Consider the following 18,988-nt stretch of genomic DNA (forward strand, 5'->3'; position numbering starts at 1 on the left):
ATCAGTATTTTTACAGTCACATTACTACTGAGTGGAGGAGAGCCTCCATCCTGAGCTTTTACACGGAACTGGAAATCCTTGATTTGCTCGTAGTCAAGAGAGCGCACTGCATGTATGACTCCACTATCAGCACTAACAGACACATAAGAGGAGACGGCCACTCCGTTAACAGAGGAGTCCTCCAGTATGTAAGACACACGGGCATTCTGGTTCCAGTCAGCGTCTATAGCTTTTACTGTGAATATAGAGAGACCTGGTGTGTTGTTTTCTAAAATGTAGGCTTCATATGAGGTTTTCTCAAAGACAGGAGCGTTGTCATTCACATCTGATATCTGTAAGGTCAAAGTGACTCTGCTGGAGAGTGAGGGCACTCCCTCATCAGAACACGTCACAGTGATATTATACTCTGAGACTTTCTCTCGATCCAATTCACTGTCTGTCACTAAACTGAAGAAATTATTTGACGCGGACTTCATAGTAAAAGGAATATTGTCATTGAAAGTACAATGGACTTTTCTATTATCACCAGAGTCTGAATCTTGTACATTCATCATTGTCACCACTGTGCCTGGCTGTACACCCTCAGATATGCTCGTGGATTTTGACATAATGCTTATAGCAGGTGCGTTATCATTGGTGTCAATCACTTCAACTATAACTTTACAGATATCAGAGTGGCCACCGGGGTCTGTAGCTTGAACGTCTATTTCATAATGTTTCAACCCCTTTCATAATCAATATTCCTTAGCAGGTTGGACGACTCCGTTTTCTTCATCTACTTTAAACAAATCAACAACCCCATCTGCTTTATTTGATATAGAATATTGGATATGCCCATTTGAACCCTGATCGGCATCGGTTGCACTAACCGTTGTTAAAACAGTGCCTATAGCGGCATCTTCTTTGACATTAGCTTTGTATTCTTGTTGAGAACAAACGGGCACGTTATCATTTGCGTCCACCACGGTGATGAGAATTTGCATGGTTCCAGAGAGCTGTGGCTCGCCTCCATCCATGGCTGTCAGCACCAAAGACAGATGCTCCCGTTGTTCTCGGTCAAGAGGTTTCTTTAAAACCATCTCGACATTCCTACTACTTCCAATTCGATAAGCATTTAAAACAAAATTGTCATTCTCTCTTAGCGAATAAGCCTGGAGGCCGTTGATGCCTACGTCGTCGTCATTTGCCTTTTCAAGTGCAAATTTAGCTCCATGTTGAGCAAGCTCACTAATTTCAAACTTAATTTCAGTATTTTTAAAATTTGGAGCATTGTCGTTAATATCGGTTATCTCAGCCGTGATAGTATAAAATTCCATAGGATTCTCTAAAATTAACTGGAATTCAAGAGCACAGGGCGTCGTCTGACGGCAGAGTGCTTCTCTGTCTATTTTCTCACTTGATAAGGATGAGTCCTCTTTGTTTATTCAGCTCGATGTATTCCGCATTATCAGCCCATATACATGCGAGCGTTGCCCGATTTCAATTCTTTCACGTCTAAACCTAAATCGAGGGCTATATTTCCAACAACAGAACCTTTCGCCATTTCCTCAGGAATGGAATAGCTGACCTGGCCGAACACCGAGCTGAGAGAAAAGATCGAGATAAACAACAAGTACTTGCCGTCTCATTGTTCTGTCCTTCCAGTTCTCTTGCCACACAACACAAGGGAAATTAAATCAGTAACGAGAGTATTTGGAAATTGTGCATCGCTATTATGAATACAAATGGGAGTTCTTAATCCACACACCAAGAAATGAAAAACGTGGCAGCAATTCTCAGAGTCTCATCCTACTTATTCCGAAACCGTGTTCCCTTTCCCCCTGTATTACATCTGATGATGATGTGGAGGCTACTGCTGCAAATGTGATCTAACCCTTCAACATGCTAGCCAACAGCGTCCCAGTGAGTTCAGTGTGCTAAACTACACACATACGGGCTGTTTTCTCGTCCATGCAGAGTTGCAGACAGTTAGAAACCTAGGCAAAATGTTTAATGTAGGCTAATGTTATATTTTCCCTTCATCTTTTAGATAAAAGCTAAGTTATTCAAAACAATTTAACTCAAATCTCTCTATTTAACAGAGAGATGTAGATATATTAATCCTCGCCTCCCTCTTTTACAATCGCACCACAGAATGCGAGAGAGAGAGAGAGAGAGAGAGAGAGAGAGAGAGAGAGAGAGGAGAGAGAAGAGAGAGAGAGAGAGAGAGAGAGAGAGAGAGAGAGAGAGAGAGAAAGAGAGAGAGAGAGAGAGAGAGAGATGAGAGAGAGAGAACTGGAAAAGAGCGCTCCAACATGCAGTGCCACTTTCCTAACATAACGCTGTCCATGGTACTGAAACAAAACCTGTGGTCTGAGGTTCCTCGAGGGGGAGCCAACACATGTCAGTGCAGTTTGAGTTCACTGCTAAGCATTGCATGAATAACCGAATGTTAACAACAGCATAGGTTCATGTAGTTAATGACATTGGCAGTGAAACAATACTAGGAATATGATTCTTACCTTATTTGGGAGGAACAGGTATGACATCGAGACAGAAACAAGCAGAACAGCAGCAGCAGAGGTGGGAAACATGGAAGAGAACAAACAGAAAACAAATGGTCAGTGAGGACTGGTGCTATGTATATATTTATGTTTTTGGGAATCACAGTGACCAGCTTACTTACCATCTCACCCACGAGTGACAGATTGGCAATTTTAATGTACTGAATTTGATTACATGTGTTAGATGTTTTTTATAGATATTTGATTGTATGTATAGAGTATACTGTGTATCAATACACAAGTAATAATGAACTAATGTTCGGTATGTGTCAATACACAAGTAATAATGAACTAATGCTCAGAATGTGTCTGTGTGTGCGTGTGTGCATGTGTGCGTGTGTGCGTGTGTGCGTGTGTGTGTGCGTGTGTGCGTGCGCGCGCGCGCGCGCGTGCGTGTGCGTGTGTGTGTGTGTGTGTACACTAAGTGAGACAGACAGACAGACAGACAGACAGACAAGACAAGACAAGCTTTTTGCAAAATGTTAATATATTAAACCAAAACGTGAGACAAGAGAGAGCGAGAGAGAGAGAGAGATGAGAGAGAGAGAGAGAGAAATGTGTGCAGTGCAGCTTCCTGACGTGACGCTGTCCATGGTACCAAAATACACCCAACAGACAATGGTCTCTGAGGTACCTCCACGATGTCAATGCAGTGAGGTTTTAACCGAACAGTGCACACATAGCCAAGCTATTTACAATACTGCAAAATTACAGCCTTTGCTTCGATTATTATTTCATTTAACAAAACAATGTATAAAACCTCGCATGCGCGCGCACACACACACACACACCACAACACACACACACACACACACACACACACACACACACACACACACACACACACACACACAGCACACACACACACACACACACACACACACACACACACACACACACACACTAAACAAGACTCATTACTATAAACAATGGAGTTAAGATTTTGGTCATTGGCGCACAGCAATTAAGTGTTTGCGAAACTCTACTTTAATTAATGATATAATGACTTATCTTAGATCAGAAATAAGATACTCACAATAATATCACTCAAAACTGTAATATTTGAGTGATATTATATCATATAATTTTTCTTTAAATTGTCATACAGTGCTGACAGGGAATTATAAAATGAAATAGTCTATTGAAGGGACGAACCTCTAGAGGAGAGTCTGGTTCATCCAGGATGCTCTTTTCACTCTGTATCCGTTGCATTGTCCCTGTAGAACTGGGGTCCATTATAAGTATGTTCTGACTACCAGCTCTGCCGAACTTACAGTCACTCTTTCTGGAGTCAGTCGTCCTGCAGACCTCGTAATTATACACATGAGGGAGAGTCCCTGTCCCCAAAGTGTCTGAGTATCGAGGTGGATAATATGGAATAACTGGGAGACTGGAATGATAGATGCGAGACTGTCTCCATCTGTATATTTTTCACTGATATAATAACAACTAGACAGGTTATGAACAAAAAGGAAACTACAGCCAAAGCCAAGACCAAGAAAAACGTCAGGTTGTCGTTGTACTCCTTGTCGTGTGTAAAGTCAGTGAACTCAGAGAGAACTTCAGGGAAGCTGTCAGCCACCGCCCACGTTAACATTGACTATAGCTGAACGAGAGGGCTGTCCGTTGTCCTCCACTATAACACTCAGTCTTTGTTTCACAGCATCTTTATCAGTAACTTGACGTATTGTTCTTATTTCTCCATTCTGTAATCCTACTTCAAACAACGCCCTGTCTACGACTTTCTGCAATTTATAGGTGAGCCAGGCATTCTGTCCAGAGTCCACATCAACAGCCACCACTTTAGTGACCAGATATCCCACATCTGCTGAACGGGGAACCATTTCAGCCACCAGAGAACCACCACTCTGGACTGGATACAGAACCTGAGGAGCATTGTCATTCTGATCCTGGATCAGTACTTTCACAGTCACATTACTACTGAGTGGAGGAGAGCCTCCATCCTGAGCTTTGACATAGAACTGGAAATCCTTAATCTGTTCGTAGTCAAAAGAGCGCACTGCATGTATGACTCCACTATCAGCAGCGACCGAGACATATGAGGAGACGGGCACTCCGTTAACTGACGAGTCCTGCCAATATGTAAGAAACACGGGCATTCTGGTTCCAGTCAGCGTCTTTGGCTTGTAAAGTGAATATAGAGAGTCCTGGTGTGTTGTTTTCTAAAATGTAGGCCTCATATGAAGTCTTTTCAAAGACAGGAGCGTTGTCATTCACATCTGAGATCTGTAAAGTGAGAGTGACGCTGCTGGAGAGCGAGGGGCACTCCCCCGTCTGAACACGTCACACTGATATTATACTGACAGGCTCCTTCTCTGTCTAAATCACTGTCTGTAACGAGGCTATAGAAGCCGTTGGATGTAGATTTTATCAAGAACGGAGCATTTTCATCCAGAATACAATTGACTACTCCGTTATTGTCTGAGTCAGGATCGTGCACACTCATGACTGCTATTACTGTCTGAGGCGGAGAGTTTTCTGGGATGGATTGTGACGTTGACATTAGATCTATAAGTGGCTTGTTATCATTAACATCAATAATGTCTACAATTAACTTACTAGAGTCTGATAGACCTCCTTGATCTTTAGCTTCAATATCAATTTTATAGTGTTTCGCCTTTTCATAATCAAGTGTACCCTTCAAACGTACATTACCATCATTTTCATCTATTTCAAAATGGTCTGTTATACCAGCTGCGCTACTTGATATTGAATACGTCACTAAACCATTGGATCCTTCGTCCATATCTGTTGCTTTTACTGCAGTCAATAATGTACCGATTGGAGAATGTTCTGCCAATGTTGCCTTATACATTGCTTGAGTGAAGACAGGAGAGTTGTCGTTTGCATCTAAAACAGTAATGTGTATTTTCACAGTTCCAGACCTAATCGGCTCTCCACCATCCACTGCAGTGAGCAGTAAGGATATCTGCTCCTGTTTTTCTCGATCTAAATGTTTCTGCAAAACCATTTCTATCTTTTTACTGCCATCAGCCTCACCATGCAATTTTAAAATAAAATTATCGGTGGGATTAAGGGAATAGCTTTGGAGTCCATTTATTCCAATATCTGAATCAAAAGCCCTGTCAAGTGCAAATCTAGCACCGATTAAAGGCCGATTCGCTGATGTCAAATTTCATTGAGTCCTTTTGAAAAAGAGGTGCATTGTCATTAACGTCAGTAATTTCGATTGTAACCCTATAAAATTCAATGGGATTTTCTAAAATAATCTGAAAATGCAAAGCACAAGGCGTTGTCTGTCCACACAGCACCTCTCTGTCTATTCTTTCCTTGACGAGGAGCACTCCCCTTTCTTTATTCAATTCGATGTATTGCGCGTTATTTCCAGTGTGTAGGCGAGCTTTTCCCGATTTAAATCTATTCACATCCAAACCTAAATCCTGAGCTATGTTGCCGACTAAAGATCCTTTCGCCATTTCTTCGGGAATCGAGTAAGTGACCTGCCCAAGCACCGAGCATAGATGAAATACCGAGATTACAAAAAACAGTACTTGCCGTCTCATTGTTCTGCCCTGCAGTTCTCGTGACACACAACACGAGGAAATCATATTGTACACGAATGATTGGAATTTACGCTCAGCTATTAGTAAAAACTCTCAATCCACACACCACTGAAGGAATAGAAATAAGTAGTAGCAAATATCATCCTGTTTATTCCGAATCCGTATCTCGATCTGTTTGTCTCATTTCCCTCTACATCTGATGATGATGGGGGAGGTAGCCTACTGCTGCAAATATGCTCTAGCTCCTCAACATGCTAGCCAACAGCGTCCCAGTGAGTTCAGTGAGATACATTACACACATTAAATGTAGGCCATGTTCACCCGTCGCTGCAGACACTTAAGCCGCTTTTCCATCACAGCTTAAGCACGACACTGTCCAGTGCAGTCCAGAACCGCACCGCACCGCTTCAAAATGTCTTGCGTTTCCATTGCACAAAAGTCCCCACTCGCAAAATCCCCACCATCCCCTCCCCTCCCGAAGGAAATCAACGCCCCTTTCTTTAACACACCAACTTAGCCTCAGGCTACAGGGTTAGCCTAAATGCTAGCGTGTTTCCTCAGAGCTAGTTTGGCTCTTAAGTTATTATTTGGCCATGTTCACCCTGACTTTAATCTTCGCTATTGTTGGGAAGACCTGTGTGGTGTCTAAACACGTTGCCATCACTTATATAAAAAACATTATTAGCGTGTATCGTCGCACATTCATTGTTGCCAGGTTTAGCAGAAAAAAATAAGCAATTAGGTCTATGAAAACAATCCCAAAAGAAGCGACTATCTATCTTTTTAAATAGCAGATCTACAAACTCACAACGCGTAGCGATGCGACGCATTGTGAGTTTGTGCATCTGCTATTTAAAAAATATCTATACATATATAATGTTGACAAATACATATTCATTTGGGGGTCCTTGACATGAAAATGTTTAAGAACCACTGGTTTCAACAACATATGGAAACAAGCCCCAAATAATCAACTACATTTTAGAAACAAGCAGTGGTGGAAAAAGTACTCAAATGTTTTACTTAAGTAAAAGTATCAATACTGCAATGTAGAAGCACTCTACAAGTGAAAGTCTGGAATTACTTGAGTAAAAGTACAAAAACTATTGGTATCAAAATTTACTTAAGGTACCAAAAGTAAGTACTAAAATGTTTGAAAATAGCAGATCTACAATGATGCGATGCGTTGTGAGCTTGTAGATCGGCTATTTTCAAATAGCCTAGGTATAAAATAGGGCTTAAGTGGTTAATGTATGTTTTATAATGTAATCATTTATATCTGAAAAGTAACTAGTAACTAGTAACTAATAAGTTTTCAGATAATTGTAGTGGAGTAAAAGTACTACCAATATTTACAAGCAACTTTACAGAAAAATAAGCCCTATGTCGCTTATAATAAGTGGACATGGCAACACTGCTACCGTAGTGTTTACATTTTACAGAGACCTGAGTGGACAGACACAGCTGTGAGCCGACCAATCAGCTTTATCACAGCTTTAGCCCCGCTTAGCCCAGCTCAGACCTACCCAAGACTGGGTACTTTTTAGGCACCAGTTTAGTACCACTTACACACCACTCTACCCACTTCATTGTAGTGGAAACCTTTGCTGTGGTGGGCGGTGTGGGGTGGGGCTAGGTAAGTCCATGTATATGGAAAGCCGCCTTTAGAAACCTTGGCAAAAATCTGACCGTAATCTTACGTAATGTTACATGAATATCCCTCTCCTTACTCCTTTTACACTTGCGCACATGAGAGAGAGTGGGGTGGAGGGAAGGAGACAAATAAGAGAGAGAGAGAGAGAGAGAGAGAGAGAGAGAGAGAGAGAGAGAGAGAGAGAGAGAGAGAGAGAGAGAGAGAGAGAGAGAGAGAGAGCTACAGGTTAACCAGCATGCAGTGCAGCTTTCCAGACAGGATGCTGTCCATGGTACTGAAACAGACCCAAAACAGACAATATACGCTCCTCCAGGCTATAGCTAATCATTGCACAAATAGTCAGACATTGCAAAAATGTGTGCAGTGCAGCTCTTCTGACGTGACGCAGTCCATGGTACTGAAAAAACACCAAAAAGACAATAGTCTCTGAGGTACCTCCACGATGTCAGTGCAGTGAGGTTTTAACTGAACAGTGCACAAATAACCGAGCTCTTTACAACAGACTTTGCTTCAATTATTTAATCTAACAAAACTATAACACACACACACACACACACACACACACACACACACACACACACACACACACACACACACACACACACACACACACACACACACACACACTCACACACACACACACACACACACACACACAGATGTAGCTAAATAGTTTGCATTGTAAAATTGGAATCAGGAATCAAAAAATGTAATAGTCTACTGAAAGACGAACCTCTAGAGGAGAGTCTGGTTCATCCAGGATGCTCTTTTCATACGGCATCCTTTGCATCGTCCCTGTACAACTGGGGTCCATTATCAGTATGTTCTGACTACCAGCTGTGCCGAACTTACAGTCACTCTTTCTGGAGTCAGCCGTCCTGCAAACCTCGTAATTGTACACATGAGGAAGAGTCCCTGTCCCCAAAGTGTCTGAGTATCGAGGTGGATAATATGGAATCACTGGGAGACTGGAATGATAGATGCGAGACTGTCTCCATCTGTGTATTTGCACTGATATAATAACAACTAAACACGTGATGAACAAAAAGGAAACTACAGCCAAAGCCAAGACCAAGAAAAACGTTAGGTTGTCATTGTACTCCTTGTCTTGTGTAAAGTCAGTGAACTCTGAGAGAACTTCAGGGAAGCTGTCAGCCACCGCCACGTTAACATTGACTGTAGCTGAACGAGAGGGCTGTCCGTTGTCCTCCACTATAACACTCAGTCTTTGTTTCACAGCATCTTTATCAGTGACTTGACGGATTGTTCTTATTTCTCCATTCTGTAATCCAACTTCAAACAGTGCCCAATCTGTGGTTTTCTGCAGTTTATAGGAGAGCCAGGCATTCTGTCCAGAGTCCACATCAACAGCCACCACTTTAGTGACCAGATAGCCCACATCTGCTGAACGGGGTACCATTTCAGCCACCAGAGAGCCACCACTCTGGACTGGATACAGAATCTGAGGAGCGTTGTCATTCTGGTCTTGAATGAAAATAGTGACAGTAACATTGCTACTGAGTGGAGGGGAGCCTCCATCTTGTGCTTTGACAAATAGTTTAAGTTGATCAATTTGCTCATAATCGAATGTGCGTACCGCATGTAAAACTCCAGTTTCAGAGTTTATGGATACATACGCAGAGACTGGGCTCCCACTGACTTGCGTGTCCTCTATGAGGTATGAAATTCTGGCGTTTTGATTCCAATCAGAGTCTCGTGCACTCACAGCAAATATTGAAATTCCAGGGGAGTTGTTCTCAACTATATAAGCGAAATAGCTTGGTTTGCCAAACAATGGTGCATTGTCATTTACGTCAGAGATTCTGAGGCTTAAAGTCGTTGCACTAGATAGGGAAGGAGATCCTGAATCGGTAGCAGTTATAGTAATATTGTATTCTGCTTTTGTTTCACGATCAAAACTCATATCTGAAATTAAGCTGTAATATTTGGTTAAAGACGACTGAATTTTAAATTGGTGTTTCGAGTCTATTGAGCAGGTTATCTGCCCGTTTCTTTCTGAGTCTGCATCCTTTACATTGATGACGGCTATAGTCGTCCCGGGAGGAGCATCTTCTGATATCGAGCTAGAGAACGACATGACATTTATGATTGGAGCATTGTCATTAACATCAATAACCTCAATGATAACTTTACTCGCTGCAGTTAGGCCACCTTGATCTTTAGCGCCTACTCTTATTTCATATTTCTTGTCCTTTTCGAAATCTATTTTACCAGCAACATATATTTTTCCAGATGCCTTGTCAATATCAAACATGTCAGCTAAGTTCCCTTGTAAGTTGGAAAAACTGTATGACACTATGCCATTTGATCCACTGTCAGCATCTGACGCGTTGATTGTAGTAATATATGTACCAATGGGTGCATTTTCCCTCACAGTAGCTTGGTATACTGACTGGTTAAAAACAGGTGTATTGTCATTCGCATCTAAAACCGTTATATCGATATTTACTGTACCTGATTTTTGCGGAGTCCCACCATCTACTGCTATCAGTTTTAAAGATAAATGGCTATTTAATTCTCTGTCTAAAGGTTTCTGTAAAATCATTTCGGCAAATTTGTTTCCATCGGCATTAGAATGTTGTTTCAAGATGAAGTTATCATTGGAGCTTAAAACGTAATTTTGTAAACTATTAAGCCCTACGTCAGGGTCTTCTGCGCTTTCTAAGTCAAAATGAGATCCTATCGTTGCAGATTCACTAATTTCCAAATTAATGTGACTGCTTTTGAAAGTAGGGGAATGGTCATTAACATCCAATATCTCTACAATGACTCGATGGAGTTCGATTGGATTTTCCAGAATTATTTCGAAGCTGAAGCTACATGGAGTGACGTCGCCACAAAGCTGCTCTCTGTCTATTCTCTCATTTACGACTAGAATCCCTTTGTCTGTCTTCAGTTCGGTGTACTGAACGCTTTCTTCGGTCACAATACGAGCCCGGCCAGAACGGAGCCTTTTCAGATCCAATCCGAGATCCTGTGCTACATTACCAATTAGAGAGCCTTTCTTCATCTCCTCTGGAACAGAATATCGCATCTGACCATCAACGCTGTGAATAAGCAACATCAAAACCATCAGCATCTCCAACGCAGGTCTGGAAAACAAACGCCATTTTACGCTTTGGGGCTGTATTAATGCCATGTCCTAACGCATTTACATCGAACGTAAATCTTGAAAGGATAAGTCCCCTTGACAATGAAGCAAAAAATAAAGAATGATTCAATCGTAGCTCTGGTAGGCTATAGATCTATATTCCCCAAATTATTTCTGTAAAATTAAGATAGAATTCTTCGAAATGACTGTCTCCTCCGCGTCGCCCCACCTCGAAGCACAGTGCTTCACTTGACATCAGAGTAGCTACAGAGGACTGAGGGGATTTTTTAAAGCACAGAACTACAGTCAGATTTTTATTCTGACCAACAGCGTCCCTTAGAGTCCAAAACGTGAATGCCAAGAGAGATTGAATAAAAACAAAATAATTCATCATCAAAACATGTAAATAATGAAAGTAAACAAAAGGAGACACAAGAAGTCAACACTGATAGAGTAGTAGAAGTAGAAGAAAGATTGGAACTAGAGTAAAGCATGTGCTAGAAGTACATCTGGGCTAATCATAGTTTTATAGACAACACGTAAAGGCAAATGGTGTACCACTAAGACTTCAACTGTGCAGGGATGCCAAAATCGAGAAAAGGTGATCTGAAAAAACTGTAACCTATGTTACTCTTTTCAAATTGTTGCCTCCTTATTGCAATGACTCAACTAAAAGAGGTTAAATTTTGAAATCCAATGTAGTGAGTGAGTGAGTGAGTGAGTGAGTGAGTGAGTGAGTGAGTGAGTGATTTGGACTGCAAGCATTCCAGTATGCCAAGATCGGGCTGAGTATGCAGTGCAGCTTTCCTGACATGACGCTGTCCATGGTACTGAAACACAACCAACAGCTTGTCTCTGAGGCTCCTCCAGGGGCAGCCACGACGTTTACAGTTAAGCACAAACCAAACCCCTTTAGAAATATACTGCATTAAACACAGCCAAAAACATGCATGTCAAGAGAGAGAGAGAGAGAGAGAGAGAGAGAGAGAGAGAGAGAGAGAGAGAGAGAGAGAGAGAGGGGTGATCCGACACGAAAAAAGAAAGGGAAGAAAATGAATCCACACACAAACAGCAAATTGCTATCAGCATAGTGGCAACAAAGCAGCATCTATATAGAAAATACTAACTAGTAGAAGCAACAATACCCGGCTCACTGTGACAGGAGCTGTTTGGGGCTTTTAACCCAGTTATTTGTTACTATATTGGAAACTACATTTACAAATGCCATTACGTTGTGAAGAGTGAATAACTTCCTGCTAATTTCAGAAAACGCAGAGAGAGTGAGAGAGCTTTGAACTGTGTGGTGCTTTCCTGACTATGGTGCTGAAACACACTAAAAAGAGACAATAGTCTCTGGGGCACCTCCACAACAATAATGCATGATCACAGCATTTGCTTAAATTATTACATTTTTACAAAAAACAAACCTATATCACGCACCCACCCACACACACACACACACACACACACACACACACACACACACACACACACACACACACACACACACACACACACACACACACACACACACACACACACACACACACACACACACACACACACACACACACACACACACACACACACACACACACACACGCACACACACACGATAAAAAATGATATGATGTGTTGATCATTAGTGCACAATTATTAAGCTTTTGAGGAACTAATCAAGTTAAAAATAAGTTTGATTTCTATGGAAGGTGTTTTGACTGTGTAGGCTATGTGACTAGCAATATTTGAGTGATATCACATTTTCTTTAAATTGCCTAAGATTTAGTGTCGAAAAAGACAAACCTCTAGAGGAGAGTCTGGTTCATCCAAGATGCTCTTTTCATTCTGCATCCTCTGCATCGTCCCTGTACAACTGGGGTCCATAATCAGTATGTTCTGACTACCAGCTCTGCCAAACTTACAGTCACTCTTTCTGGAGTCAGTCGTCCTGCACACCTCGTAATTGTACACATGAGGGAGAGTCCCTGTCCCCAATGTGTCTGAGTAACGTGGTGGATAATATGGAATCACTGGGAGACTGGAATGATAGATGCGAGACTGTCTCCATCTGTATATTTTCACTGATATAATAACAACTAAGCACGTGATGAACAAAAAGGAAACTACAGCCAAAGCTAAGACTAAGAAAAATGTCAGGTTGTCGTTGTACTCCTTGTCGTGTGTAAAGTCAGTGAACTCTGAGAGAACTTCAGGGAAGCTGTCAGCCACCGCCACGTTAACATTGACTGTAGCTGAACGAGAGGGCTGTCCGTTGTCCTCCACTATGACAGTCAGCCTTTGTTTCACAGCATCTTTATCAGTGACTTGACGGATAGTTCTTATTTCTCCATTCTGTAATCCAACTTCAAACAGTGCCCTGTCTGTGGCTTTCTGTAGTTTATAGGAGAGCCAGGCATTCTGTCCAGAGTCCACATCAACAGCCACCACTTTAGTGACCAGATAGCCCACATCTGCTGAACGAGGCACCATTTCAGCCACCAGAGAGCCACCACTCTGGACTGGATACAGAACCTGAGGGGCGTTGTCATTCTGGTCTTGAATGAAAATATTCAAAGTCACATTGCTACTGAGTGGAGGGGAGCCTCCATCTTGCACTTTGACAACTAGTTTAAGTTGATTGATTTGCTCATAATCGAATATGCGTACCGCATGTAAAACTCCAGTTTCAGAGTTTATGGATACATACGCAGAGACAGGGCTCCCACTGACTTGCGTGTCCTCTATGAGGTATGAGATTCTGGCGTTTTGATTCCAATCAGTGTCTCGTGCATTCACAGTAAATATTGACACTCCAGGGGAGTTGTTCTCAACTATATAAGCCGAATAGCTTGGTTTGTCGAACAATGGTGCATTATCATTTACGTCAGAGATCTTTAGGCATAAAGTTGTTGCACTAGATAGGGAAGGAGACCCTGAATCAGTAGCAGTTATGGTAATGTTGTATTCTGCTTTTGTTTCGCGATCAAAAATCGTATCTGATAGCAAGCTATAATAGTTGGTTAAAGACGACTGTATTTTAAATGGGTGTTTCAAGTCTATTGAGCATGTTATCTGTCCGTTTCTTTCTGAGTCTGCATCCTTTACATTGATGACGGCTATAGTTGTCCCGGGGGGAGCATCTTCTGATATCGGGCTAGAGAATGACATGACATTTATGATCGGAGCATTGTCATTAACATCAATAACCTCAATAATAAGTTTACTCGCATCATTAAGGCCACCCTGATCTTGGGCCCCTACTCTTATTTCATATTTTTTGTCTTTTTCGAAATCTATCTTACCTGCAACAGATATTTTTCCAGATGCCTTGTCAATATCAAATATGCCAACCAGGTTCCCCTTTAAGTTGGAAAACATATAAGTCACTATGCCATTTGATCCACTATCAGCATCCGAGGCATTAACGGTTGTGATATATGTACCAATGGGCGCATTTTCTATCACAGAAGCCCTATACACCGACTGATTGAACACAGGAGAATTGTCATTTGCGTCTAAAACAATTATATCGATATTCACTGTACCTGATTTCTGTGGAGTCCCGCCATCTACTGCTATCAGTTTTAAAGAGAGATGCGGATTTAACTCTCTGTCTAATGGTTTCTGTAAAATCATCTCTGCGAATTTGCTTCCGTCAGCGTTAGAATGTTGTTTCAAGGCGAAATTATCATTAGAGCTTAAAACATAATTTTGCAAACTATTAAGTCCTACGTCAGGGTCTTCTGCACTTTCTAAGTGAAAATGAGATCCTACCGTTGCAGATTCACTAATTTCCAAATTAATGTGACTGTTTTTGAAAGTAGGGGAATGGTCATTAACATCCAAGATCTCGACAATAACTCGATGGAGTTCGATTGGATTTTCTAGAATTATTTCGAAGCTGAAGCTACATGGAGTGACGTCGCCACAAAGCTGCTCTCTGTCTATTCTCTCATTTACGACTAGAATCCCTTTGTCTGTCTTCAGCTCGGTGTACTGAACGTTTTCTCCGGTCACAATACGAGCCCGGCCAGAACGGAGCCTTTTCAGATCCAATCCGAGATCCTGTGCTACATTACCAATAAGAGAGCCTTTCTTCATCTCCTCTGGAATGGAATATCGCATTTGACCACCAACGTTGTGAATAAACAACATCAAAACCATCAGCATCTCCAACGCAGGTCTGGAAAACAAACGCCATTTTACACCTTGGGGCTGTATTAATGCCATGTCCTAACGCATTTAAATCCAACGTAAATCTCGAAAGGATAAATCCTCTTGACAATGAAGCAAAAAGAAAATGATCCAATCGTAACTTTAGGCTATAGATATATATTCCCCAGATTCCCTTCGAAATGACTGTCTCATCCGCGTTGCCCCACCTCGAAGCACAGTGCTTCACTCGTCATCAGAGTAGCTACAGAGGACTGAGGGGAGTTTTTTTTTTTTTTTTAACTGAGAACTCTGGTCTGATATTTATTCTGACCAACAGCGTCCCTTAGAGTCCAACACGTGAATGCCAAGAGAGATTGAATGAAAACAAAATAGTTCATCATAATCAATGATAGAGTAGAAGTAGAAGAAAGATTGGATCTAAGTAAAGCATTTGGCTAGAAGTACACCTGTGCTAATCATAGTTTTATAGACAACACACAGGGAAATGGTGTACCACTAAGACTTCTACTGTCCAGGGATGACAATGTCAACATCGAAAGAAAGGTTATTGGACAAAACTGCGACGTTAGAGAGAATGACTCAGCTAAACAAATACATTGTAAACTAGAAAAAGTGCTCCTTGGAGCACAGGTCTCCACCAGGTCAGGTAGGTTATTGTGGCCTCCTGGTGGCGCAATAATAGGGCCATGGGAAAAGGGTGCCATTTCTTCTTAGGCCTTGCAGGGCAATTGGACACTGCATTCAGGATTTGAGGCATTCTGTTCAAAAATTGTGTTTTGCTTAATTAGACCTGCTGGTGGCGCTATAACAGGCCAATGTTAAAAGGGTGGCATTTGTTCCTCAACATAGTGTGAATGTGCGTGCAAAGTTTGACCTTAATCGGACGCAGCGTTCATGATTTGCGGCATTTTGTTCAAAACAAGCCACTACTGCAAACTTTAGATGTGAATCTTAGCCAATCAGGATGGATTATGAACAATCTAACAGATCTGTCTTGATCACATGACTATAGAGATCATGTGTACCGATTTGCGTGAATTTGGGATAAAATCTGAAGGAGTAATATCAAAACAATTGTTTTATACAAGTCGGCCTCCTGGTGGCGCTATAAAAGGCAGATGTAAAAAATGCAGGGCAAAGGTTTTTCCTTTGTCTCTAGGGAGTGCACATACAAAGTTGTACACAGATCGGTGCAGTTATAGGTAAAAACACGAATCGGCCTGCTATAGCGCCACCATGAGGTTTATTTGAAAAATTTCAAGTGGCATTTCTTCCTCTGCATAGTGGGAATGTACGTGCACAATTTCACTGCAATTGCAAGCTGTTTTCATGATTTGAGGCATTTTGTTGAAAACGGAGCACTCCTGCAAACTTTGGAAGCCATTCTTAGGCAATCAGGATGAAATTTGAAAAATCTGAAAGACTCATTTCGTTTAACACATTCCATGCCAGAGTTTAATCTCATAATGTACTCACCAGTGCCAGCGTTTTATTGTTGTTTTTTTGTTTTTTTCATGTCGCCACAGACCTCGCTAAATAAGTTAAAAGTGCGCGTTCATTTGGTTCTAAACACACAGCGGATCTGTGAGAAACGGCCAGCGAAAACAGTTTCCAAATGCGAGCCTGCCATCTTGAAGCTACAGCCGATCAACGGTAAACAGTGATCAGCGAGGAGAAAAACAACAACCGAGAAAATCGAGTTTTAAACAGGATCCCAGACAGGAAGCGGATACCGGAAACGGAAATGGATAAAAAAAATCCGGAAAGTGCACCTGGGGCAATATCAATGGGAATTGGCGGTTCGCGTAGATCTACGCGACTGGCACGCTGCGGCTTTAAATAGGTTCGCGTAGATCTACGCGACTGGCATGCAATGTGTTAATGACTATAGAGATACTGTGTACCGATTTGCGTAACGTTTGGACAAAATCTGTAGGAGTACTCTCCAAAAATGTGTTTTGCAAAAAGCGGCCTCCTGGTGGCGCTATAACAGGCCCATGTGAAAAATGTGGGGCAGAGGTTCTGAATTGGCATCCAGGGAGTGTGTGTGCACAGTGGCGCTGTGATCAAGCCAACGGTGGCAGAGATTAGCTGGTCACAGACCAACGGACGGACGGACACACGGGTGGAAAACATACTCTCTCGCCATGGCTTTCGGCCTGGCGGAGACAATTACATAAAAAGCAAAAAATACAAGGAATACAATCAATGATAAAATTAGTAGTGGTGGGGGAGAGCTGTCCAGTATTCAAAGGAACTAGAAAATCGAAAATGCTGTTGAAGTGAAATTGTCTCAGTTTCTTTAAATTTAAGCTCCTGCGTAGGAAGATATTTTCCCTCACGCTCTCTTCTTTAATTATTTTACTGGAAAATTCCATTACATAATTTTCGCTTTCCCAGTGGTGAAAGGAGGGAAAAGTCCCGCACACTGTCTTCACTTATGAAGGTTGTTTTGCTAAATACATAACAACGATTCGGTCCAAATTGACCACATCATCTGAATCAAATAAATGCAGACCCATATATATATATATATATATATATATATATATATATATATATATATATATATATATATATGGGGGACTAAATGGAGTTGAGGTCCAATCATGGAACCCCACCAATCAGCTATCATGGAGGAGGACACATCCAGGTAATGTTGAGGTGTAAAGTCCACGTAAAATATGAAAATGCATATTGCAGCATAATACAAAGTTATTATAACAAAATAGAAAACCTAAAAATGAATAAAAGGTCCCACTTAAGCCTTTCATTCCAAAATGCTCAAAGTGAGCATACATAACCAATCAGATTGCCTCAATTTCCAGATTACCAATCAGGTGATGATCTCCGTTCTACATTGCCTCTGAAACGGCCATTCTCTCTTTCATTCAGGGTTAGCGTTAAGCAATCTCCTTAATAACACCATCTCCAAAATTATTGTCCTGCATTGATGAAGGGTATTTGTCCCTCTATCTGCAAAGTCTCTTCATCACCACCACCTCCTCTAACGTCTAGATTCCATGGGGATTCTCTCTCCTCTATCACCATAGAGCCTACAATCCTATGAAATAGGAATTAATATAGTAAAATCGCCAAAACTCTAACAATTGTACCACAACAAATTATGTTACCCTTTTCAACTTGTTGCCTCCTTATTGAAATGACCCAACTAAAAGAGGTCACATGATGATGATGGGGGAGGAACTGCTGCAAATGCTCAAACTCCAACAGCGTCCCAGTGAGATCAGTGAGATGAATTGCACACATACAATTTAGGCCATGTGTACCTTTCGATGCAGGCAATTAGAAAATATGGCAAGAATAATTACTGTCAAGTGGACAATGTTTAGATAAAAAACGAAGTTACTCGAACGATTAAATAAAATACGGTTCTGTTTAAATGAGAGATGTAGAAATATAAAAACCCTCTCCTTTCAATTAATTTACACTTTACACTCACGCAGAGAGAGAGAGAGAGAGAGAGAGAGAGAGAGAGAGAGAGAGAGAGAGAGAGAGAGAGAGAGAGAGAGAGAGATTTGAACTCCCCAGTATGCAGTGCAGCTTCCCTGACACGACGCTGTCCATGGTACTGAAACACAACGAATAGGCAATTGTCTCTGAGGCGCCACCAGGGGCAGTCACAACGTTTACAGCTAAGCACAGATAGCCGAACCCCTTTAGAAATATAGGCTACTGCAATAAACATCTGCTTCAATTCCTTAGAGCATAAATGCACCAAAGTATGCATTATTATATTTGTAGAAATGCTATGATGTGTAACACAACACAACACTGCGCGCGCGCGCACACACACACACACGCACACGCACACGCACACGCACACGCACACGCACACACAAACACACACACACACACACACACACACACACACACACACACACACACACACACACACACACACACAAGAGTTCGTTTTTAAATAAAAAATACATTT

At 41.6% G+C, this 18,988-nt stretch overlaps 1 protein-coding gene and 2 pseudogenes across 6 annotated transcripts in view; all 3 read right to left on the minus strand.

Moving 5' to 3' along the window:
- Window positions 1-18,988, minus strand: part of LOC308075518 (protocadherin gamma-C5-like) — a gene marked incomplete at its 5' end in the record, with an annotated part of 117,743 nt that overhangs the window by 51,266 nt on the left and 47,489 nt on the right. The window contains one exon of one of the 4 annotated variants that reach the window (XM_080415446.1): window positions 12,658-14,979. The exons of 2 other annotated variants lie outside the window; for them this stretch is intronic. In XM_080415446.1, coding sequence (XP_080271572.1) covers window positions 12,658-14,979 — 2,322 coding nt within the window. Of the gene's footprint in view, window positions 1-8,475; window positions 10,798-12,657; window positions 14,980-18,988 lie in introns of those variants that run through there. One more of the 4 variants, XM_080415445.1, reaches the window with a different exon arrangement.
- LOC308075523 (protocadherin gamma-A1-like) lies at window positions 12-1,628 on the minus strand (annotated as a pseudogene). The gene has a single exon. The product of its transcript is annotated as a protocadherin gamma-A1-like (transcript).
- On the minus strand, window positions 3,859-6,133 carry LOC308076333 (protocadherin gamma-A11-like; annotated as a pseudogene). The gene has a single exon. The product of its transcript is annotated as a protocadherin gamma-A11-like (transcript).

This window comes from Gymnoscopelus braueri, assembly GCF_963280865.1.
Source record: "Gymnoscopelus braueri genome assembly, chromosome: 20".
NCBI lineage: Eukaryota > Metazoa > Chordata > Actinopteri > Myctophiformes > Myctophidae > Gymnoscopelus > Gymnoscopelus braueri.